Source organism: Pongo pygmaeus, chromosome 18, assembly GCF_028885625.2.
Source record: "Pongo pygmaeus isolate AG05252 chromosome 18, NHGRI_mPonPyg2-v2.0_pri, whole genome shotgun sequence".
Lineage (NCBI taxonomy): Eukaryota > Metazoa > Chordata > Mammalia > Primates > Hominidae > Pongo > Pongo pygmaeus.
Window position 1 is genome coordinate 24,220,348 of NC_072391.2, and position 25,574 is coordinate 24,245,921.

The 25,574-nt window shown below is 43.3% G+C and overlaps 1 protein-coding gene across 29 annotated transcripts in view; it reads left to right on the forward strand.

The window, feature by feature from the left end:
• LOC129016289 (nuclear pore complex-interacting protein family member A7-like) overlaps positions 1-25,574 on the forward strand; it is a 98,719-nt gene that overhangs the window by 54,296 nt on the left and 18,849 nt on the right. For 14 of the 29 annotated variants that reach the window (XM_063654030.1, XM_063654037.1, XM_063654042.1 and 11 more), the window contains 6 exons: positions 1,537-1,767; positions 2,918-3,095; positions 5,228-5,343; positions 9,047-9,127; positions 11,467-11,613; positions 13,666-13,855. In XM_063654030.1, the coding sequence (XP_063510100.1) occupies positions 1,537-1,767; positions 2,918-3,095; positions 5,228-5,343; positions 9,047-9,127; positions 11,467-11,613; positions 13,666-13,855 (943 nt within the window). Of the gene's footprint in view, positions 1-1,536; positions 1,768-2,917; positions 3,096-5,227; positions 5,390-9,046; positions 9,128-11,466; positions 11,614-13,665; positions 13,856-16,063; positions 16,122-16,954; positions 17,034-24,401; positions 24,876-25,574 lie in introns of those variants that run through there. The other 15 variants (XM_063654048.1, XM_063654049.1, XM_063654051.1 and 12 more) reach the window with 12 other exon arrangements.

Below are 25,574 nucleotides of genomic sequence, written 5' to 3' on the forward strand. Positions count from 1 at the left end.
GCTGAGGCTGGAGTGCAGTGGCACAACCTCGGCTCATTGCAACCCCCTCCTCCTCCTGAGTTCAAGCGATTCTCCTTTCTCACCCTCCCAAGTAGCTGGGATTACAGGCAACCGCCACTATGCCTGACTAATTTTTTGTATTTTTAGTAGAGACGAGGTTTTGCCATGTTGGTCAGGCTGTTCTCAAACTCCTGACCTCGAGTGATCCACCTGCCTTGGCCTCCCGAAGTGCTGGCATTACAGGCATGAACCACTGCACCCAGTCAAAAAAAAAATTTTTTTTTTTGGAAATAGAGTCTTGCTATGTTGCTCTGGCTGGCTGAAATCTTTTTTTTTTTTTTTTTTTTTTGCATTGATCTATATATGCCTATCCCTTTACCTGTCTTGATGATTATTGTTCTTTTTTTGTTTGTTTGTTTTTGTTTTTGAGACCAAGTCTTTTTGCCCAGGCTGGAGTGCAATAGTGTGGTCTCAGCTCACCACAACCTCCGCCTCCTGGGTTCAAGTGATTCTCCTGCCTCAGCCTCCCAAGTAGCTGGGATTACAGGTATGCGCCACCATGCCGGCCTAATTTTGTATTTTTAGTAGAGATGAGGTTTCTCCATGTTGGTCAGGCTGGTCTTGAACCTCCCGACCTCAGGTGATCTGCCCACCTCGGCCTCCCATAGTGCTGGGATTACAGGCGTGAGCCACTGCGCCCAGCCTATTGTTGTTCTTTCTTTTTGAGATGGAGTTTTGCTCTGTCACCCAGGCTGGAGTGCAATGGCGTGATCTCGGCTCACGGCAACCTCCACCTCCCAGGTTCAAGTAATTCTCCTGCCTCAGCCTCCCAAGTAGCTGGGATTACAGGCACCTGCCACCATGCCTGGCTAATTTTTGTATTTTAGTAGAGATGGAGTTTCACTATGTTGGTCAGGCTGGTCTCAAACTCCTGACCCCAAGTGATCCACCCGCCTTGGCCTCCCAAAGTGCTGGGATTACAGGTGTGAACCACCACTCCCAGCCATGATTGTTATTTTGTATTGTTTTGAAATCAGGAAGTGTGAATCCTCCAACTTAGTTCTTATTTTTCACGATTGTTCTGGCTGTTCTGGATCCTTGAGTTTCCATGTGAATTTTAGAGTTAGCTCATAATTTCTACCTGGCAGCCAGCTGGGCTTTTGGTGGGGATTGCCTTGACTCTAGATCAGTTTGGAGCCATCAGTTTTCTAAGTCTTTAACTTATTCAACTCATTTAATCTTACCTACCTTGGAGGTAGGTCCTACTTTTATCCTCATTTCACAGAGGAGGAAACTGAGGCCAAGAGCTTAAGGACCTTGCCTGAAGCCACGCAGCTGGCCAGTGGCCAAGCCAGACCTTGAGCCGGTGGCTCTAGAGCCCGTGTTTGTAACCACTGTGCTGAGCTGCCTCTCTCCCTGGGCTTGTTGTCTTTGACTCTGCCTTCCCTGAAGGGTGACATTCCCTGGCCATGTCCCTGTGGTAGGGGGCTGCGTCTCTGGCAGACCCCACAACGGCTTCACCTCCTTGTGTTCCAGGCAGCCGGTGAAGGTGGTGTACTCCTCCAAGGATCCTGCCCAGCCAAAAGAGAGTTCCAAGGGGGATGCGAATGAGGAGGTGGAGGCTTTGATTGTCAAGTCCCCACAGAAGGAGTGGAACCCCTCCCTGTTTAAGGTGTTATACAAGACCTTTGGGCCCTACTTCCTCATGAGCTTCTTCTTTAAGGCCATCCACGACCTGATGATGTTTTCTGGGCCGCAGATCTTAAAGTAAGACCCCTTCCCTCCCAGGTGGGCTCCATTTTCCCTCCTTGGATTTGATCTTTCAGTTGCATCAGTCATAACCCTGGGGTCATGCTGTGTCCTGAAGTGGGCTCATAGCCAGATGTCTCCATTTTTACTTTAACTTTTTTGAAAAAAATAGAGACAGGGTCTTGCTTTGTTGGTCAGGCTGGTCTCGAGCTCCTGACTTCAAGTGATCCTCCTGCCTTGGCCTCCGGAAGTGCTGGGATTGCAGATGTGAGCCACAATCACTGCCTAGCTTTGCTTTATGCTTTACTTAATTACCATATTAGTGAAGACCACTTCGTTTGCAAGTAACAGAAACCCACTAGGCTCCCCTGAAACCCAAATGGGGAGGATATGGCATTGTCTTGGGAAACCAAGAGCAAGGAAATGCCAGCAGATCTCATGAAAAAACTGCAACCAGGGTTGGGCGCAGTGGCTCATGCCTGTAATCCCAGCACTTTGGGAGGCTGAGGTGGGAAGATCACCTGAGGTCAGGAGGTCAAGACCAGCCTGGCTAACATGACAAAACTATCTGCTAAAAATACAAAAATTAGCCGGGCGTGGTGGCGCACACCTGTAATCCCAGCTACTCATGAGGCAGAGGCATAAAAATTGCTTGAACCCAGGAGGCAGAGGTTACAGCAAGCTAAGATCGTATCACTGAGCTCCAGCCTTGGTGACAGAGCAAGACTTTGTCTCAAAAAAAAAAAAAAAAAGCAAAGAATAAAAAAAACAAACAACAACAAAAACTGCAACCAGGAACTGGGGAGTCAGAAAGGAGTTTGCCTCGCTCCTCCCTGGCTCTCTGCTGCTCTGTGACTCGGGGGCTACACATTCATTGTCTTTTCCTCCCTACCTCTTTACCTCGTGTTCCCTATGCAATTCCTTTGGGTGACTTGCTGGTGATGAGATAGAGCTAGAGCACTTAGTGCACAACCTCAAGGCAGAGGCCTGTTTTATGAGCAGTTTGGGTCACGTGCACAGCCAGATCACCACTGTGGACTTGTTTTTCTGTCTATGAAATTGAAGTGATAGTGTCTAGCTCATCTGGCTCAGGAGAAAGTTGCAGTGCCAACACTGAAGCCCCCACGTGTCACAAGTCATTCCAGGCCCTCTCTTTGCTCCTTTGCAGGTTGCTCATCAAGTTTGTGAACCACACGAAGGCCCCAGACTGGCAGGGCTACTTCTACACCGTGCTGCTGTTTGTCACTGCCTGCCTGCAGACCCTCGTGCTGCACCAGTACTTCCACATCTGCTTCGTCAGTGGCATGAGGATCAAGACCGCTCTCACTGGGGCTGTCTATCGGAAGGTAGGGGACGCTGTGCCATTGGCATGTGGCCTGACTTCGACATCTCCTCCTGCAGCCCTGGGTTACTCTGGGGCCAGCGTGGGGATTTCCAGCCCAGCTTCTGGAGCAGTAGGATGAGGGTAGCTTCCGTGACCTTAGGTGGCAGGGACAGTACGCATCAGGCATTGTACTTTAGGAAAGCTGATTTCAAGGGTTGGCGTGTAGATGTCCTTGTGTATCAGCTATGGGTAATTGAGTTTCTTAGATGGATCCGTGGCCCTTGATGTGGGGAAATCCAAGTTTGGATCCTCATTCTGCTGTTAACATTCTGTGTTTCAGCTTGTTGTCACTCTTTTTTTTTTTTCATTTTTTTGAGACCAAGTCTCTCTCTCTCCCCCAGACTGGAGTGCAGTGGCATGATCTTGGCTCACTGCAACTTCCACCTCCTGAGTTCAAGCGATTCTTCTGCCTCAGCCTCCTGAGTAGCTGGGACTACAGGCACCTGCCACCACGACCGGCTAATTTTTGTATTTTTAGTAGAGACAGGGTTTCGCCATGTTGGCCAGGCTGATCTTGAACTGCTGACCTCAGGTGATCCGCCTGCCTCAGCCTCCCAAAGTGCTGGGATTACAGGCATGAGCCACCGCACCCATCCTGTTGTCACTCTTAATTTGAACTGAGCAGGTGGCACATTCCTTGCATGATAAGAGTATGTAGCAGGCATTTGTGTACATCCAATTTCAAAGGAACCAAATTACCTTCTTGATCCCTATAAATTATTATTATTATTTTTTGTCTCGAGGTCAAGGAAACTGCTTGGCTCCTAGGTTAGGAAGAGACAGTCTTGCAGGTACTTGATGAACTAGAGGAGTGATTCTCAGGCCTGTCTGGGAATTAGACTCACTTGGGGAGCTTAAACTGATGAAGGCCGGCGCTATAGCTCATGCCTATAATCCCAGCAGTTTGGGAGATCAAGGTGGGGGAATCACTGGAGGCTGGAAGTTCAATGCCAGCCTGGTCAATATAGCAAGACTCTGGCTTTGCAGAAAATAAAAAAAAATTAGCCAGGTAGAGTGGTGCGCACCTGTAGTCCCATCTACTCAGGAGGTTGAGTTAAAAGAATCACTTCAGCCCCAGAGTTGGAAGCTGCAGTGATTCCTGATAGCATCCCTGCATTCCGGCCAGTGTGACAGAATGACACCCTGTCTCAAAAAACAAAAAAACTTCCTGACACCTAGGTTGCACCAGACCAGTGAAATTGCAATTGCCGTGGTTGCACCCAGGTATCATTGTTTTTATTTTTTATTTGTTTTTATTTTTTGAGATAGGGTCTCGCTCTGTCACCCAGGCTGGAGTGCAGTGGCACGATCTTGGCTCACTGCAGCCTCCACCTCCTGGGCTCAAACGATCCTGCCACCTCAGCCCGCCACATAGCTGGGACCAGAGGTATGCACCACCACACCTGCTAATGTCTTAGTGTTTTTAAAACTCACCAGATGATAGTGTGCAACCATGTTTGAGGACTAGGGAGATTTTCCCCCACCAGGGCATGTTTGGCAATATCTGGGGGCATTTTTGGTTGTCCCAGCTGGGGGTGAGGGCATGTAGTGGGTCGAAGCCAGGGATTGCTGCTAAAACTCCTACAGTGCACAAGACAGCCCCGCAAAGAATTATCCAGCTCCAGATGTCAAGAATGCCAAGGCTTAGAGACCCTGGCCCAGACTCTCGGTCCTTCAGTGGGATCTGGGACCAGCAGCATTGGCACAGCCTGGAAGCGTAGAAATGCAGAATCCCAGGCCACACCCCAGACCTGCAGAATCCGAAACAACTCCCCCCATCCCCCACCACTCCCCCCAAAAAAACCCAGCCGCATGTGCTCACATTAAAGCATGCGAAGCCCTGGTTTTGAGGACACCTAGGGTCCCTTGCCAACTGATGAGTTCAAGGTTGGGAGGCATTGAGCACCATGGATAAGAATGTGGGCTTTGAGATGACACAGGCGTCCTGGGCAGACAGATAGGTCGGGAGGGGAGGAGCAGAGATCTGCAGCATTTCTGCCCTTGAGAGTCTCCTTCGTCTCTGTGGGTCTGGAGGGAGAGTCAGGCCTCTTCACCTGCCACACTCACCCACCTTCCTTCTCCTTTGTCCCACAGGCCCTGGTGATCACCAGCTCAGCCAGAAAATCCTCCACAGTCGGGGAGATCGTCAGCCTCATGTCTGTGGACGCTCAGAGGTTCATGGACTTGGCCACGTACATTAACATGATCTGGTCAGCCCCCCTGCAAGTCATCTTTGCTCTCTACCTCCTGTAGCTGGTGTGTGTTTGACACCATTTCCCTTTGCATGCAGGGAGGGACTTCTACGTGTGGGCAGTGGGCTGAGGGAGTGGGTGTTGATGGTAATGGCATGTATAGCTCCCTGGCAGTTCCGGCTGTCGTTCATATTTTATTTTCCAGCCTGTTAACCAATTCCTTGGTATTTTGTTCCTTTCCTGAATTGTCAGGTTGATGTTCTCCTTGGTGGCATGGCGTTTTCATTTTCTCTTTCCTTGATAGTGTCAGTAATTAACTACCCTACAATGGACACATCATATTTCTCCCCTTGAATCCTCCCAAACGCTAACCAGACTCACTTATTCACTAGTCCCTAATTATGGTGGTCAAGATTCTCTCAGTTGCAAGGGATATAAATCTATCTTAAAGTGGCCTAAGTGGCCGGTCGCGGAGGCTCACGCCTGTAATCCCAGCACTTTGGGAGGCCAAGGCGGGCAGATCACCTGAGGTCACGAGTTTGAGACCAGCCTCAATGTGGAGAAACCCCATCTCTACTAAAAATACAAAATGAGCTGGGCATGGTGGTGCATGCCTGTAATCCCAGCTACTTGGGAGGCTGAGGCAGGGGAATTGCTTGAACCTGGGAGGCGGAGGTTGCAGTGTCTCGAGATCGTGCCATTGCACTCCAAGCCTGGGCAACCCAGAGCGAAACTCCGTCTCAAAAAAAAAAAAAAAAGTAGCCTAAGTAAATAAAGGGAACTTTGGGGCTGCCTGTACTCAGAAATCTGGGGACTAGCTTCAGGCATGGATTGATCCAGGAGATCAGGCAGTGTTGTCAGTACTCAGTTTCACCCACTCTTTCATCATTTCCTAGCCCTGTTGTCCTCTGAGTTAACATTCTCAGTGGTACTTCCCCACATGGCTCCATAGCTTTGGGCTGATAACATCCTGACAGATAAAGGTGCCAGAAAAAAGACAAGGCCGCATTTCTCTGCACAGCCAGAGTTCGTCTCAGAGAGACTAACAGAAAACCAACAATTTAATACAACTTCATGACTCAAAAGTGATACATGGAGCTAGGCACCGTGGTGCACACCTGTAGTCCCAGCTGCTGGGAGCCTGAGGCAGGAGGATGGCTTGAGTCAAGGAGTTCGAGGTCACCCTGAACAACATGGCGAGACCCTATGAAATAAAATAAAAGTGATATACAAATTCATCATTATAACTGGTGTGTCATACTTAGTTCACTCTTGAAGCCTGTAATCTACTTGGTAGACTGAGTTTTATTCTAAGAGGTATTTTAATTTGATTTATTGTTTTCATAATGTAAATGAAAGGAAAATGTCAAATTACTTATTTTTTGGCAACTGAAGCAAATCTGTCACGTCTTCATGGTTTGAATAGCAGGAAAAATAGCAAAAAAGTAAGTAGCTGACTAAAATTTTCACAAGACATTAGCAGTTAATCTGGGATTAGTATCCCAGCCCAGCTTCCCTGAGACAAACTTATTTTTTTTCCTATTATAACCAGGAAACTGCACATAAGTAAACAGTACAACTCCCTTAAATATCCTTTGACGTGGATATAAATTTAACCAGGTTGCAAAAGAAAAGTATGGAGGAAGGATCACAGTGTGCCAATAACACGCCGAGATACTAATACTTTAAAACAGTCACTCCTATTCGTAGCATGAATAATGCTGATGTGAAGCTAGGTGTGAAGTGCATTCTCAGCTCAGAACAGGAGGCAGGTCCTATAAAATCTCCTCATTCCAGGCCTACTGATGGAAACCAAAGGTTTTAGGGTTTAGTCTCCTAATTCCACGGAAGTTTTCCCAGGAGAGATACTCCCAGCAGCATCTGTAATTCTCAGCCTTAAGCCACTGACTAGGAGGATTCACACTTAGGAGTGCTACCACCCAGCATTCAAGACTAGTAATGTGCCAGGCACAGCTAAGTGCCATACCTTCACTGTCTGAAGCCTCCCAAATCCATAAAGTCCGGCTTGGCAAGTTGGAATAGCTTGCTCAAGGTCATGTGGCAGTCAGCCAAGTGTGCCTCAAGGGCCCCTGCCTGCTCTAACCTCTACAGTGTCCAAGGCCCAGAGCCCCTCTCACTTGAAGGGCAGCACCTTGGGGACAATTGGTTTGGGGACAGTGTTTTGATGGCACTTCCTTTTTTGAAAGAGGAAACATCTTTTTAGTCTATTCTCATTAACAGAGGAATAGCTTTACATTATTCCTGTTGCAAGTTGCTTTGCCATTGCTTGCTACTTCAGCCATTCGAATTCTTTTCATAACTTTCCATCTCCTCATGTAATGAGCATTTCATAGCAACATATCTCGGATAGAAGTAAAATGTTTTTACACCCTAAGCAGATCTCAAGGTTCCCAGCTCGGGGAAGAGCTGGTAATAAATGAAGCTTGCATTGTTAAAGGCTGTTAGTCCAAACGGACAAGATCCCTAAGGAGGAAAATTCGATATACCAGTGGCATTGGAGTATTGTGTGACTGTCTAGCATTATCATATACTAAGGATGATTATATACTATATTTTATATATATTTTATATAATATGTAGTATATAATATACTTATATGAGTACATATTATAATATACTAAGGATGATTATATATTATATTTTATATATTTTATATATATTTTATATTATATAATATGTAGTATATAATATACTTATATGAGTACATATTATAATATACTAAGGATGATTATATATTATATTTTATATATTTTATATATTATATTTTATATAATATGTAGTATATAATATACTTATATGAGTACATATTATAATATACTAAGGATGATTATTATATTTTATATATTTTATTTATATTTTATATAATATGTAGTATATAATATACTTATATGAGTACATATTATAAGGACTTTTGGCTCTTATTACATGCTTATTAAATATTCTGTGTCTTGTACTCCAAGATTCAAATGAAATGTATAGAAATGTTGCTAGAGCAAGACTGGTGGCTGGGCGAAGTGGCTCAGGCCTGTAATCCCAGCACTTTTGGAGGCTGAGGCAGGAGGATTGCTTGAGCTCGGTGGTTTGAGACCAGGCTGGGCAACATGGCAAAACCCTGTTTCTACCAAAAATGAAAAAACAGCTGGGCGTGGTGGCTCACGCCTGTAATCCCAGCACTTTGGGAGGCCAAGGACGGTGGATCACTTGAAGCCAGGAGTTGAAGACCAGTCTGGCCAACATGGTGAAACCCCATCTCTACTAAAAATACAAAAATTAGCCGAGCGTGGTGGCGCACGCTTGTAATCTCAGCTACTCAGGAGGCTGAGGCAGGAGGATCGCTTAAACCCGGGAGGCGGAGGTTGCAGTGAGCCCAGATTATGCCACTTCCCTACAGCTTGGGTGACAAAGTGAGACCCTGTCTCAAAAAAAAAAAATAAAAATAAAAAGACTGGTGACATTTATTAAAATGAAACTCATAATTAGGTAGAAGATTTATTTAACCACAAGTAAGTTTATATCAGAATTCAGTTTATAATTTGAGCTTTGTTTTTTAAAAAGCATAAACTATATACCACGTTCTTTCTCTTATAGTTGCTTAAGAAAAAAAACTTGAAGCAACACTAGTTGGATGAGGGAAGTAGCGGGAGAGTGGTGGGGGATGTGTGCTGTTCCCATCAGCCCATCAACTCTTTCTATTCTTCAGTGGACAAGATATGGTGAGCATCCTCCAGTTAGTTCAGAATCTGATGCATGGAGATGAAGATGAGGAGCCCCAGAGCCCCAGGTAATGAACCTGGCAGCTTCTCTTTTCAAGTGTATGTGTTCTTGATTTCAGTAGTGATTGCGCTCTGACAAGTTGCTCAAATAAGAAGCTATATTTCATCGAGTTACATATGATATTAAAATAGTCCTTTTTATTTTCAGAAAGACATTTATATGTAATATATATTTTGTGAAATGAAGGCATTTATTGAAATTAGATCCCATAGTTTTTATGGTGTCATGCCTTAGAGAGGCGCTGGCAGAAGGACTGAAGAGTGAGTGTCGTATGTCTTTCTGCTGCTGTGCTTCTGCTTCCTAAGGATTGCTGTACTTGTATTCATTAGGTATTTAGTTAGTTTTCTCTTTAATTATTTTAAGTTTAATGTTTTGAAATAAGTAAAATTGTTCTCTTGGTTCAAAATTTATACAATAAAAAACGATATACAAAGGGAATTTTCCTTCCTACCTCTATCTTCCTACCGTGTTTTCTTCTCTAGAGACAGACATTACCAGTTTCTTGTGTATTCTTCCAGAGAGATTTTATATGTATTATACACCAGCAAAATGTCTATGCCCACCCTCTCTAATACATAATTACTACGCATGTGCTCTGCACCTTGCATTTTTTCACTTATGTCTTGGAGTTCACTGCATATTAATGCACAGGAACTTTCTCCTTTGTCAGAGCTATGTATTTTACTTTGAACAGATGAACCATATTTTATTTTATTGGTCCCCTGTCATGTTGCACTGTTACAAACATTGCTGCAGCAAACAACTTTCAACATGTGTCACTTCTCATAGTAGCAGGTGTCTGGAGGACAAAGTCCTGAAAGTGGAGTTGCTGTCTCAGACAGTGTGTGCTTTTGTAATTTTGATAGATCCTGCCAAATTTCCCTCCATGGAGTTGTGGCATTTAGCAGTCCCACCAGCAATGTGTGAGAGTACTTTATTTCCCCACTTTCACCTGCAAAGGCATTATCAGACTGAAGGATCGTTGATAAGTGATATTCTGATGAGAAATCTGATAAGTGAGAAATGGTGTTTCAGCATAATTTGAATTTGCAGGTTTTTTAAATTATGAACCAAGTGACATGTCTTTTTGTATGTTTTAAGACCCATTTCTATTTCTAGGAACTGTCTGTTGCCCATGATCCTATTAGGTTATTTGTCTTTTTCTTATTATTCATAGTTAACAATTGTAAACTTATTCCTTCTTTTTTACAGTTATTCTTTATAAGGGAAATTAGTTTTAATTCTATATAAAATATTTCATATAATCAATTTTAATTATATATAAAATAATACCTAGTCCCCCATGAATCTGCTGTATTATTGCAATAAATAATTCTTATTTGATGCATATACCTGAGATTTAATTCTTTTTTTTTTTTTTTTTTTTGAGATGGAGTGTTACTCTGTCACCCAGGCTGGAGTGCAGTGGTGCCATTTCGGCGCACTTCAAGCTCCGCCTCCCAGGTTCACTCCATTCTCCTGCCTCGGCCTCCTGAGTAGCTGGGATTACAGGTGCCCGCCACCAGGCCCGGCTAATTTTTTGTATTTTTAATAGAGATGGTGTTTCACCGTGTTAGCCAGGATGGTCTCAATCTCCTGACCTCGTGATCCACCCGCCTTGGCCTCCCAAAGTGCTGGGATCACAGGCATGAGCCACTGTGCCTGGCCAGGATTTAGTTCTTTAAAAAATGCTTTCAGCTCATTTTACCTTAGCTCTACCCTCCACAATTCTTAAGGCTGGTATTTAATTTTTAAAATACTTTAATAGGAAATTATTTTAAAACAGTTTGTAGGTACTCAATTTAAAAAGGGATATTTACCTCCTGGAACTCAAATTAGGAAAATATTTTTCTGGCCAGGAGTGGTGGCTCATCCCTGTAATCCCAGCACTTTGGGAGGCCGAGGCAGGTGGATCACCTGAAGTCAGGAGTTCAAGAGCAGCCTGGCCAACATGGTGAAACCCCATCTCTACTAAAAATACAAAAAATTAGCCGGGCTTGGTGGTGGGTGCCTGTAATTCCAGCTACTTGGGAGGCTGAGACAGGAGAATCACATGAACCCAGGAGGTGGAGGTTGTAGTGAGCCGAGATCGCACCACTGCACCCCAGCCTGGGCATCAAGAGGGAGACTCAATCTCAGAAAAAAAAATATATATTTTTTTCTCCATCTCAAAAAATAGAAAAAATTCTCACCAAACTATCACTACTGTTTATGCATTGATTTGCCTTCTGGGCCATTAAGTAGATTTCGAGTCTGACAGATATTTCTGTGGAATTCTGTGTCTCTAAGTTCTATGTCCTTTTTTATGGTTTGACTCTAATACTTTAAACTAATTTTGCTTAACAGAATCCAAAATATTGGAGAACAAGGTCATATGGCTTTGTTGGGACATAGTCTGGGAGCTTATATTTCAACTCTGGACAAAGAGAAGCTGAGAAAACTTACAACTAGGATACTTTCAGATACCACCTTATGGCTATGCAGAATTTTCGGGTAAAGACATGATGAGTTTCCAGTGAAGACTTTTTTGAGTCGGGCATAGACTGAAAGATCTTTTTTCTGGAGCTGTACTACTTGGGTTCAGATTTCCTTCTCCTTGAAAGGGGTGTTTAACCTCTCAGTGCCTGTTTCATCGTCTGTTAGATGGGGATAGTATTAATGCCTATTTCACAGAAATGTTGTGAGGATTAAATGAGCTAATGGACTAATACATGTGAAGGGTGGAGAATAGAAGTACATACGTGTTTGATAGGGTCAGCAGTTATTTATTTGTGGGGTATCTAATTGGCACATGTCAGTGGAAGATAGAGCAATGATCTAGATTCAAATACAGTTGTCCCTTATCCTTGAGTGTCCTTGGGGGATTGGTTCTTGACCTCCCATCCTCACCCTCTGGATAAAAAAATTCATGGATGCTCAAATCCCTTATACAAAATAGCACAGTATTTTCATGTAACTGAGGCACATCTTCCCATATACTTTAATCTCTTGATTACATATAATACCTAATATGATGTAAATGCTGTGTAAATAGTTGTTACACTGTATTGTTTAGGGAATAATAACAAGGAAAAACGTCTGTAGATATTCAGTACAGAGGCACCCATCTTCTTAAATTTCTGAAGATTTTTTACTCATGCTTGGTTGAATCCACAGATGCAGAACCCACAGGTTTGGAGGGCCAGCTGTGCTTTGAAAATATTAGCTTGTGTTTTATTAGAAAACTCTGAGGCCAGGCGCGGTGGCTCATGCCTGTAATCCCAGCACTTTGGGAGGCTGAGGTGGGCGGATCACAAGGTGAGGAGATCGAGACCATTCTGGCTAACATGGTGAAACCCTGTCTCTACTAAAAATACAAAAAAATTAGCCAGGCGTGGTAGTGGGCACCTGTAGTCCCAGCTCCTCCAGAGGCTGAGGCACTGCACTCCAGCCTGGGTGACAGAGCAAGACTCTGTCTCAAAAAAAAAAAAGAAAACTCTGTCATAAGGAAGATGAATATGTGCTATGAAATTGAAATTTGTTTTATTCTGTGATAATCCTGGCAGTACTAAGAAATTACAACAGATGAAGGATTCAGTAGGAGACATAGGACTAGTGGCATTGGGTTTATGCTATTACTTTTATGGAGAAGGAATGTTTGCCTAACTTGAGACATTTATCTTGAGAGACCCTCACTTTCAGTGTTGGGAAAGAACTTGGCCAAGCAAGAGTATAAGTTTGCCCAACTTTATTAAAGGAGCAGTGTTGTGTTGTTCTAGTAAAAATCTTATGCCTGTAATTGAAATTGTCCCTCCTCCTCTAGGAGATAGAGCCTCAGCAGATTTTAGTAAAACCAAAAGTTAGCCCGAGTAGCTTTTTTATTTTATTGAGACGGAGTCTTACTCTGTCGCCCAGGCTGGAGTGCAATGGCACAATCTCGGCTCACTGCACCCTCCACCTCCTGGGTTCAAGCGATTCTCCTGCCTCAGTCTCCCGAGTAGCTGGGACTACAGTCACTCACCACCACACCTGGCAATTAGTAGAGACAGTTGTTTCACTATGTTAGCCAGGCTAGTCTCAAAACTCCTGACGTCAGGTGATCCACCCTCGTTGGCCTCCCAAAGTGCTGAGATTACAGGCATGAGCCACCACACCCAGCCTCTGGCTAGCATTTTTGACAGTTTTATTTACTCTGGATGTTTTAGGGCTGAAACTCTGCTATGAACTATGCCTGTGTTATCCAATGCTGGCCTTAGTTCATAATAAGCCAGAACCATGATCTTCAGGCTTTTTATATCTGGGAATTCCTGGTCTCTACTTGTTTTCATAGTTTCTGCTCTTTATGGAATTGGGTATGGATGGAGGGTTATTGTCTCGCTGCTTGGTAACCTCAGCTGTAATGAGGTGTCAGCCATCTATGATGAGGATGTTTCACATTCCTGTCCTCTCTGCCTGATAAAAGTGACAATTCCTAGCTTGAGAAAAGAATTGTCTCCATGATTATAAGGTTGACTTATACAATCCTTAACTAGAAATAAGAGCATATTAATATGTATCTCTTAACAGATATGAAAATGGCTGTGCTTATTTCCACAAAGAGGAAAGAGAAGGACTTGCAAAGATATGTAGGCTTGCCATTCATTCTCGATATGAAGACTTCGTAGTGGATGGCTTCAATGTGTTATATAACAAGAAGCCTGTCATATATCTTAGTGCTGCTGCTAGACCTTGCCTGGGCCAATACCTTTGTAATCAGGTAATGTGGTATCAGGTGGCTATTTTAAAGAAATAATGTCTTATTTTGTTCTGAAAGTTTTAAAGTTGACCCGTTTCTCTAGTTGCTGTTCTTGTTGAGTGAAAAGAAAGATGGTCTTACATGCTTTTGTCATATTTGTAAAAATTACTGAATTTAGAAATAAGGAATATGTGATAGATTACCCAAGGGCATCCACAGTCAACATTTTCTCTTTTTTCCCAGACTTTAATTGAAGGGGGTGTGTTTGTGTTTATATGATTGTATCTGGCTCTTTTCACTTACTGTTAAAACAGGAATATATCATTTTAATAATAATTTTTCAAAGTATAGTTTATTTTTAGTGGCTTCATGGTATTTCTTCAAGTGAATATATAGTAATTAACTGTTGCCTTTTTGGACAACGAAGAGTGTTTGCATTCTCTTGCTTTCTGTGACCATTTTCAGGTAATGTTCTTTGTGTAGTGCTGTTAAGGACTTCTCTGTGCATAAAGCTCTTCCTGTATTTTATTTAGGGTTATGGTCCTCAGATGGATTTTCAGAGTCAGTCTAGAATTGCTGGATCAAAGAGCATGACTACTTTTTTGTTTTTGTTTTTGTTTTTGTTTTTTTTTTTTGAGACAGAGTCTTGCTCTGTCACCCAGGCTGGAGTGCAGTGGCGCGATCTCGGCTCACTGCAAGCTCTGCCTCCCAGATTCATGCCATTCTCCTTGCCTCAGCCTCCCAAGTAGCTGGGACTACAGGCGCCTGCCACCACACCCAGCTAATTTTTTTGTATTTTTTTAGTAGAGATGGGGTTTCACCGTGTTAGCCAGGATGGTGTCGATCTCCTGACCTTGTGATCTGCCCACCTCAGCCTCCCAAAGTGCTGGGATTACAGGCGTGAGCCACCACACCCAGCCGAGCATGACTGTTTTTAAAGTTCATGGCGCTTCTAGCCCAACTGGGGGGACTACATCGAGATAAAACAGTTAACTGTCTTTGCCAAGAACGTTTGAAAGTTAAACCCGTAGGATTGGAGGGTTCCTCTTTTGTAAGCTGTAGGAGTCCCAGGGGGATGTATGGGAGACACTTAGTGACTTTTAAGTTGATTCTGAGCTGTGATCACTGGTGTTAAGAAATTATGTCCTCTTCTTGAGGGTGTACAAAATGGGGAATTTAATAATAATCCTCTGAAACGTGAAATGAATTAAGAGCCAGGCTCTTGCGGACACAAGGGTGTTTGGGGACAACAGTCTAACCTTCAAAAGATGTGTGAGAGTGTTCTGTTGGGAATGGCAGCTGGCAGAGCAGCATATATAAGATGGTTATGTTCATGTTTTTTAAAGTGTGTGTATCCTTTATACCTATGTTTTTGTACCTAGAAAAATACGTAAATTTATACCTAGAAAATATCTGAAAGTTTTTGTATTAAACTGTTAATGGGGTGGATTGGTGGCTTATAGGGTAGGGGGCTAGGCATTTTCACTTTTAATACCTGTATTTTTTTTGAGGATTTGTTTTACTTGGGTGTCACATTCATAATTTTTAATCCTTTAAGGAGAAAAATGTGCTTATTAAATTTTTGGTCTCTGAATGCTACCGAGTCTTAGTCACACAAAACAATATGCTGCAACTGTTTACACTTCCTAAAACTGTAAACTCCTCAAGGACTTGGAAGCTAAACATGAAGAATATAAAATCAAGTTGACAACCACTGTCTCTGTGCATAACACTGACTTCACTTCTCTTGAGAAATGTGCATCTGCTAATCCATATTTATTACTTTTTAGAGGTGGGTGAACCCATAAATAAGATACTGTTCTTTGAATGCCTTTAGCTGGTGTTATTTACCGGTAATGCTTGGAGAAAGAATCCAAAATTACCCCCATTAAAATGCTCACGACCCACTTGTTTCTGTGTTTGTCAAAGTGTTTCTGGTATATTCTAGAATATACCAAAGATAATTACTTCACTCATTTAGAAAATTTTACATTATATCCTCTTATAAGGCACTTGGAAATTCACCTTTTTTTTTTTTTTTTTTTTGGCTTGGCTTTCTAAATGTACTTTAACATCAATTTATAATATTAAGAGTTCCCCTAAGGAGAGAGATTTCTTAGAAGAATAATCGTGGCTTGTCTTAGAGCCACAGCCTTTCACAATCTGAAGTGAATGGTGCAGAGAGCTTTCTTGTCAAGTGGTGTGTTTCTTCCTGCAGTTCGGCTTGCCCTTCCCCTGCTTGTGCCGTGTACCTTGTAACGCTATGTTTGGATCCCAGCATCAGATGGTGAGTTCTACTTTTGGTTTGTAAAATCATGTGGGATTGTGTTTTGAAACTACCTTTCAAATGAAGTTCTGTTTGCTGGCCTCCAGATAATTAGTAACTTACTCATGTATTGCTTGGATCCTTGCATTGTGTAATAAATGCTTCTGTTAATATGTGAATGTCCATGAAGGTTGGTTGGTATATAGGTCAGGAGCACCTGGCTTTCAAGGAGTCTTGTAATTACTGTATCACCTGCTTTAAGTAGAAACATGGCAGCTCAATTGAGCACCAGAAATTTCTTCTGAAGCTCCTACTTTTAATGAGTTAGCACTGTTTCCTGGATTTATGAATGGGCAGATTTTGAAAATGAGGTTCTTCATTGTCATCGTGGAATTGAGTTCTGCTTATTTTCAGACATGTAGGTGATAAATCTCTCCTTAATGATTCCAGAAGGAAAAGGAAGGGATGGATTTTAGAGTTTTTTATTTCTTTTGTCAAGGTAGTTTTATTTTCTAGTTCAGGTACGTCAGTGAGTCATAGTAGAGACACATTCTTGGCTGTTTTAGGGGAGTTAAGAGAACATTTCATTTAAATGTAAATGTTTAAAATCAAAGAAATGTTCCTGCATATGTGCAGTTTTTACCTTTAATCTTGTTTAACGGATTTTTCTAGTCTTAAAGGAAAACTATTTGATTTTCACATCTATGATGAGAGAAAACAGAAAAATTGTCAAGAGTAAGAATTGATTTGACATTACTTTTGAGAGTTATCTGCTTCTTTTGTAAGTCATAATTTTTCATTTTATAGCTTTTATACTGGGCACCTCATTTTTTAATGGTTTGTTTTGGTTCCAGGATGTTGCCTTCCTGGAGAAACTGATTAAAGATGATATAGAGCTAGGAAGACTGCCCCTGTTGCTTGTCACAAATGCAGGTAGGTAGCATGATGCTGAATCTACCATTTTGAATATATAGGAGCGAGGCTGCGTCCTCAGCCTATAAAAGATAAAGTCTTAAGAAATGTGTGTGTACCACATGTTTAAGATAGCCCATATCCACATTGTAGCAAAAACTGTAATAGTAAGGTTGGCTCGTTAGATTTTTCTTTAATCGTTGGTTTGTTTTGGAAGTTATTTTATGTGTGTGTATACTTTTTCATTTAGATTGTAAATGCTTCTCTATCTTCTCCTTCATGTACTTCCTTTCTCTGTTCTAAACTGAATTTTATTTTATTTTTTTGAGACAGAGTCTCACTCTGTTGCCCAGGCTGGAGTGCAGTAGCACAATCTCACCTCACTGCAATCTCTGCCTCCCGGGTTCAAGTGTTTCTCCTGCCTCAACCTCCTGAATTGCTGGGATTACAGGTGTGTGCCACCACATCTGGCTAATTTCTTGTATTTTTAGTAGAGACAGGGTTTCACTATGTTGGCCAGGCTGGTCTCGAACTCCTGACCTCAAGTGATCCGCCTGCCTCAGCCTCCCAAATTGCTGGGTTTATAGGCATGAGCCACTGTGCCTGGCCTGAATTTTTAAAGGACACATTTAAGCCAAGTGTGGTGGCACATGCCTATAGTCCCCCTACTCAGGAGACAAGCAAGATGTTGGCTTAAGCCCAGAAGTTCAGTACCAGCCTGGGTAACATAGCAAGACCCCATCTCAATAAATAAATAAAAATAATTGTACTGACATCGTAAGATTGTTGTAAAAATTAAACAAGAAAATTCATAAAATGTCATACTTAAATATCTACCTTATAGGTGGCAGAGCAACTACCACTTGCTGCTCCATTTATCTCATTCAGCATCATATTTGAAATCTAAGACAGTGCAATAAGGCAAAAAAAAAAAACTGACAGATTAGAAAGGAAGAAGTAAAACTTTGTTTGCAGGCATGATTGTATAGATAGAAAACTAAAGAAAAGCTCCTGGAACTAATGATCAAATCTAAACCACTTTCTGGATTTTTATATACTAGCAAAGAAGAATTGGAAATTGAATTTTAAATGTCATTTATAATAGGATCAAAAAACATGAAAAATTTATGGATAAATTTAACAAAATGTATGCAAGATCTGTACATTGAAAACTAAGAATGTTACTGAGAGAAATTCAAGAAGACCCAAGAACAATATGCTATACACATGGGTTGGAAGACTAAGTATTAAGTCAGTTCTTCCCAAACTAATCTATAGATTCAAATCAATCCCTCTTAAAATCTCAACAGGCTACAATTTCTTATAGAAATTGATGAGCTAATTCTAAAGTTTATATGGAAACACAAGGGATCTAGGAATAGCCCAAATAATTTTGAAAAAGAACAAAATTGGAAGACTTGTCTTGTCATACTTCGAGACTTCTGTAAAGCAGCAAGTAAGACTGTGTGAGATTAACCAAAGAAAATAAGAGAATTCAGAAATAGACTTATGTGAAGTATATGGTCACTTCAGGTTTTTACAGATGCCCGGGTAATTCGAGGGAGAAAGGACAATCTTTCTCCATCAGTGGTCTTAGAGCTTGGATATCTATGTGGAACAAAACTGAATCTTAACCCTTATCTTATTCTCTGTATATATAAATATTAACTATAAATGGTTCATCAACCTAAGCATAGATCTAAGACAATAAAATGTCTCGAAGAAAATACAGGAGATCTTTGTGACTTTAGGTTACATTTCTTAGGATATAAAATGGTGAACCATAAATTGTACTTTATCAAAAATTAAAAGCATTAGCTGTTTGAAAGCCCCTATTAAGAAGATGAAGGGCAAGTTACAGACTGGGAGAAATATTTGCAGAACATTTTTTTCTTCTTTCTTTTTTTTTTTTTTTTGTCTTTTTTTATTTTTATTTTTTATTTTTTTGAGATGGAGCTTTGCTCTGCTGCCCAGGCTGGAGTGCAGTGCAACCTTGGCTAACTGCAACCTCCACCTCCCAGGTTCAAGTGATTCGCCTGCCTCAGCCTCCCAAGTAGCTGGGATTACGGGTGCACCACCATGCCGGGCTAATTTTTGTATTTTTAGTAGAGACAGGGTTTCGCCATGTTGGCCAGGCTGGTCTCAAACTCCTGACCTCAGGTGGTCCACCTGCCTTGGCCTCCCAAAGTGATGGGATTACAGGCGTGAGCTACCACAGCCACCCAGCCACTGTCCCAGGCCTGTCTTCTTTTAAAATTTCTTTTTCATTCTTTTCCCCAGAAGCTACAAAACATTTGTTTGAGAAAGAATTTGTATCTAAAATATATAAAGAACTGTTACAACTCAATAAGGAGATGAGCAATACAATTTTTTTTTTTTTGAGATGGAGTCTCATTCTGTTGTCCAGACTAGAGTGCAGTGGTGCGATCTTGGCTCACTGCAACCTCCGCCTCCCGGGTTCCAGTGATTCTTCTGCCTTAGCCTCCTGAGTAGCTGTTATTACAGGCATGCGCCACCACACCTAGCTAGTTTTTTTGTATTTTTAGTAGAGTTGGAGTTTCACTGTGTTGGCCAGGCTGGTCTTGAACTCCTGACCTCAGGTGATCTGCCTGCCTTGGCCTCCCAAAGTGCCGGGATTACAGGTGTGAGCCACAATGCAATTTTTTAAATGAACAACAGATTTGAGCAGATACTTCATCAAAGAAAATGAAAATGTATAGCACTTGAAAAGATGTTTAACATCATTAGTCATTAGTGAAATGCAAATTAAGATCACCATGAGACATTACTACATGTCTCTTAGAATGGAGAAATTACAGGTGGCTCACACTTGTAATCCCAACACTTGGGAAGGCTGAGACAGCGAGATCAATTGCCCTCAGGTGTTCGAGACCAGCCTGGGCAACATGGAGAAACCCCTAGGAAATCTCTACAAAAAGTACTAAACGTTAGCTAGGTGTGGTGGTGTGTACCTGTAGTCCCAGCTACTCCAGAGGCTTCGGTGGGAGGTTGGCTTGAACCCAGGAGAGAGAGGTTGCAGTGAGCCAAGATTGTGCTACCATACCCCAGCCTGGGTGACGGAGCGAGATCCTTTCTTAAAAAAAAAGAAAAAAAAAAATTCTTTAAAATACAATGTCAGGCCAGGCACAGTGACTCAAGCCTGTAATCCCAGCACTTTGGGAGGCCGAGGCGGGCAGATTACGAGGTCAGGAGAGAAAAACATCCTGGCTAACACGGTGAAACCGCGTTTCCACTAAAAATACAAAAAAATAGCTGGGTGTGGTGCTGGGCGCCTGTAGTCCCAGCTACTTGGGAGGCTGAGGCAGGAGAATGGCGTGAACTCAGGAGGTGGAGGTTGCAGTGAGGTGACATTGCACCTCTGCACTCCAGCCTTGGTGACAGAGTGAGACTCCATCTCTCTAAAAAATAAATAAGTAAATAAATAAAATTTGCCGGGCGTGGTGGCGGGCACCTGTAGTCCCAGCTACTCGGGAGGCTGAGGCAGGAGAATCGCTTGAACCTCTGAGGTGGAGGCTGCAGTGAGCTGAGATCGCACCACTGCACTCCAGCCTGGGCGACAGAGTGAGACTCTGTCTCAAAAAATAAATATAAAAAATAAAAAGCTGGTATGCTCCATTAATTCCTGCAGGCCCGACAAAGGCAGCCTAGGAATTTTAGATCAATGGAATGAATACAACTTGCTAGAAATACATAGGAAATAAAATGACTATTCACAGAACCAAATAAAAGCCTTCCACTAGAAACTAAAAATAATAATAATAATAATGGTTTTATATATATGCATACACAAGGAAAGCCAGAAGAGAATAAATAGCAAATGAATGAAAATTAGAAGCAAAAACAAGTAACTAGGAAACCATCTCTACATTTTTTTTACTCAATCTACCCTGAATGCTACAGCATTATCCAGGACCCCAGAAAACACACATAATACTTTATTCCTGATCAACAATTCAATGTCCTTAAGTCCACCAATATCACCATACATTCTGTGCAATCAAGAAATTTACTCAGCTGGGTGCAGTGGCTCACACCTGTAATTCCAGCACTTTGGGAGGCCAAGGCGGGTGGATCACCTGAGGTCAGGAGTTCGAAAACAGCCTGGCCAACATGGTGAAACCCCATCTGTACTAAAAATACAAAAATTAGCCCAGTGTGGAGGCACACACCCATAATCCCAGCTATTCAGGTGGCTGAGGCAAGAGAATTGCTTGAGCCTGAGAGGCAGAGGTTGCAGTGAGCCCAGATTGCGCAACTATACTCCAGCCTGGGTGACAGAGAGAGACTCCATCTCAAAGAAAAAAATAGTTTGTAGACCTAACGTTAACATTGGCATGTCCTTGATTATAGGAGGCCAGCAAATAATTTACTTATGAATGATCTATGGGGCGCAGCCCTTCCCAGATGCCTGAGGCCTTTTCTTGCTGAGTAGACATCTATCTGGCTGTTACATGATCTTAGGAACAGCTATTCATTTGGAAAAGGGTGTTGCAATGACTTTCTCTTTTGCATAAGAAGATGGGGGCTGGGATCCTGAGATTTTAAAGTTTCCTTTACAGCGTACCCATATGTGCTCAATATTGAAAAGAGATGACAATTGGCCAGGCATGATGGCTCACACCTGTAATCCCAGCACTTTGGGAGGATGAAGTGGGCAGATCAGAAAGTCAAGAGATCAAGTCAATCCTAACCAAAATGGTGAAACCCTGTGTCTACTAAAAATAAAAAAATTAGCTGGGCATGGTGGCATGTGCTTGTAGTCTCAGCTATTTGGGAGGCTAAGGCAGGAGAATCGCTTGAACCCGGGAGGCGGAGGTTGCAGTGAGCCGAGATCACACCACTGTATTCCAGCCTGGCAACAGAAGGAGACTCCATTTCAAAAAAAAAAAAGAAACGAAACGAGATGACAATTGCAGTGCAAAATATCTGTTCCCTTTTGTTCCCCAGTGCCACTGCTACCCCATTCATCACCAATTTTTGTTGATGTCTCTTCCTGACTACTTTTATTTTTTATTTTTTTGGAGATAGAGTCTCTCTCTGATGCCCAGGCTGGAGTGCAGTGGTGTGATCTCAGCTCATTGCAACCTCTGCCTCCAGGTTCAAGCGATTCTCCTGCCTCAGCCTCCCAAGTAGCTAGGACTACAGGCATGTGCCACCACGCCCAGCTAGCTTTTGTATTTTTAGTAGAGACAGGATTTTACCATGTTGGCCAGGCTCGTATTGAACTCCTGACCTCAGGTGATCCACCCACCTTGGCCTCCCAAAGTGCTGGGATTACAGGTGTGAGCCACCGTGCCTGGCCTTTTTTTTTGAGATGGGGTCTCCCTATGTTGCCCAGGCTAAGCTTGAATTTATTTTTATTTTATTTTTTCATTTATTTTATTTATTTATTTTTATGTTTTGAGATGGAGTTTTGCTCTTGTCGCCCAGGTTGCAGTGCAGTGGCACGATTTCGGCTCACTGCAACCTCTGCCTCCCAGGTTGGGAGTAGCTGGGACTACAGCTGCCCGCCACTATGCCCAGCTACTTTTTGTATGTTTAGTAGAGCCGGGATTTCACCACGTTGGCCAGGCTGGTCTCAAACTCCTGACCTTGTGATCTGCCTGCCTCAGCCTCCCAAAGTGCTGGGATTACAGGCATGAGCCACCGTGCCCAGCCAAATCTAGGGCTGGAGCATGGCTGCAGCATACAAATAGAATTGAATTCCATAGTTTTGTTAACCCTGTTTTTTGTTTCTTTGTTGTTGCTGTTTTTGAGACAGTCTCGCTCTGTCGCCTAGGCTGGAGTGCAGTGGTGCGATCTCCGCTCACTGCAACCTCTGCCTCCTGCCTCAGCCTCTGAAGTAGGTGGGACTACAGGCGCCCACCACCACACCCGGCTACTTTTTGTATTTTATTAGAGACATGGTTTCACCATATTGGCCAGGCTGGTCTGGAAGTCCTGGCCTTGTGATTGGCCCACCTCGGCCTCCCAAAGTGCTGGGATTACAGGCATGAGCCACCACACTCAGCCCCTGTTTTTTGTTTTGTTTGTTTCTTAGGGTTGTTTTTCTATTTATGGTAAAGGCATTGGCTTTCCATTGGTAGCATCAGTAGAATATTTCCTGCTTACAGTAACCTTATGTCATAATAAATGGTAAAGGGATTTAAAGCAGTGGTTTTCAGCTGCCAGAGGCCTGAGTGAGTTTGGGCACACTCTGTGTGATCGGGCAGAAGAAGGCCTTTGGGAAGTTTAGCTGAGGACAGGGCCTGCAAAGGTGATGGATAGTGGGGGTCTGTCCTGGTCACCAGGCCCTGGGTCCTGCCCACCTGCTTGGTGCTCCCCACCCATCACTCATGATGCTGCCAAGCCCTCTGGGTATTGTGGCCAAATACCCTAGGAGAGAAGCTGATGAACTTTGTTTCTTGAAATGCAGATTTCTTGGACATCCCTGAAAGGTCAATCATGAAAGTCAACTTGGTTTTCTCCCCCTCATTTGGGTTCAGAATTTAAAGTCCATGCACACAGGCAGTAAGATGATATAGATAAGTGACATCATCACTCTGTTTCGGATGTTAACATGTCTACGTGGGTTACGGGTGATGTGAGATCACACAACCTTGTGCCACAAAGTGGAATTCCCAGGCCAGAGGGAGACATTTTCTTGCCATGTTATGATCTTATCATTGAGTTTAAAGACAATCTTGTTTCATTTTGGATTCTTTCTTACGTTTATATCTTATAAGGGCACTTTGAATTTCCAAGCAAATAATAATTTTGAGTTAGCTTTTAATCATTAACTTCTAGCACAGTTATATGATCAGAAACATGCTGTGTGATTTGATTGCTCTAAAATATATTGAGATTTGCTGGAACAAAATAAGTCAGGTTAATTTTTGTAAATGTACCATGCATGCTTAAAATGAGTGTATCTACAACATTTGTCCCTGAGATACAGGTTGATGGCCTGATGGCTACGTGGATGTGATGGAGATGGTTTACTATTGGGACCTTCCGCATCCTGGTGATGTTTTGTTGCTTAGGATATGAATGGCTGAGCGGGGGCTGTAAAACCTAGCACTCTGCTTGGGTATGAGGTTCTTCCTGCCGTCTTGCCATCATTTGTTTTTTATGTTTTGTCACCAAGAGTGACCTTGAGGAATCCTGGGAGCTCAGGAAGGAAGGAGTGCCCAGAAGCAGGGACAGGGAGCTGGTTGGGGAGGACCAGAAATCAGGTTTGTGAAGGTTCCAGAGAGGACCTGTCCTTGGGAGGAGCGTGGGGGGCTGAGATGGGGGAGGGGGCGTTGGAATGGCGGGGCGCACGCGGACCGTCCATCGTGAGGCAGCACCACCGGCATCAGGGATTGGTGGAGAGGGAGTATAAAATCCCGGCGTTGCTAAGAGACGGCCCAGACTGAAGAAGGTTTGGCAGTTGGGTGGAAAGCAGAACCTTGGTCTCCATCTAATTGCTCCTAAGCCTCATGCTCCCTTGCCCTGCGCGTCCTGTTGCTTCCCTGATTGACCTTCTCCGTGACCTGTAGCTAAACCTTCCACCAGCGCTTGAGAACTTAATTTGAACCGGATCCTTTCCCAGACCCCTTTCTCCTCCTCCTCCTCCTCCTCTTCCACCTCCAGGTGCCCAACAGCCCCCTTCTCCTCCTTTCCCTTCCCTTCCCTCCCCTCCCCTCCCCTCCCCCTTCCCTCTGCCTCCCCGTCCCCATCCCCTTCCCTCCCCCCGCCCTAAGCCACCCCCGCCTCTGTCCTGGCCGCCTCAGGGCTCCCTGAGAGGACCAGGACATGCCGGTGTGGTGGCTGCTCTTTTGGCTCCTCCTGCTGGGATTTATCAGCCATCACCCCATCTATGTGAGTAGACGCTGGATCCGCGTGGTTTCTTCCTTGTTACCGGGCTGTGTCATGTGGCATGAAATTACACAGCTCAGGCCTGTAATCCCAGCACTTTAGGGGGCCGAGGTGGGCAGAGCACTTGAGTCCAGGAGTTGAAGACTAGCCAGGGCATCATAGCGAAACCCCATCTCTACAAAAAATTCCAAAAAAGATTAGTCGGGCCTGGTGGTGCGTGCCTGTTATCCCAGTTACCGGAGAGGCTGAGGTGGGAGGATCGCTTGGGCCTAAGAGCTGGAAGTTGCAGTGAGCCGAGATGGCCCCACTGCACTCTTGTCTCAAACAAACAAAATGGACCAAAACAAAGTGAAATATCATTTGATTTGTGTCATCTGGTTTGACGACTTTTTTTTTTTTTTTTTTTTAGACAGAGTCTCACTGTGTCGCCCAGGCTGGAGTGCAGTGGCAAGATCTCAGCTCACTGCAACCTCCGCTTCTGGGGTTCAAGCAATTGTCCTGCCTCAGCCTCCTGAATAGCTGGGATTACAAGCGCAGAGCACCACGCCTGGCTAATTTTTGTATTTTTAGTATAGACGGGGTTTCACCATGTTTGCCAGGATAGTCTCTATCTCTCGACCTCGTGATCTGCCTGCCTCAGCCTCCCAAAGTGCTGGGATTACAGGCGTGAGCCACCGCGCCCCGCCAAAATATATAACCTTA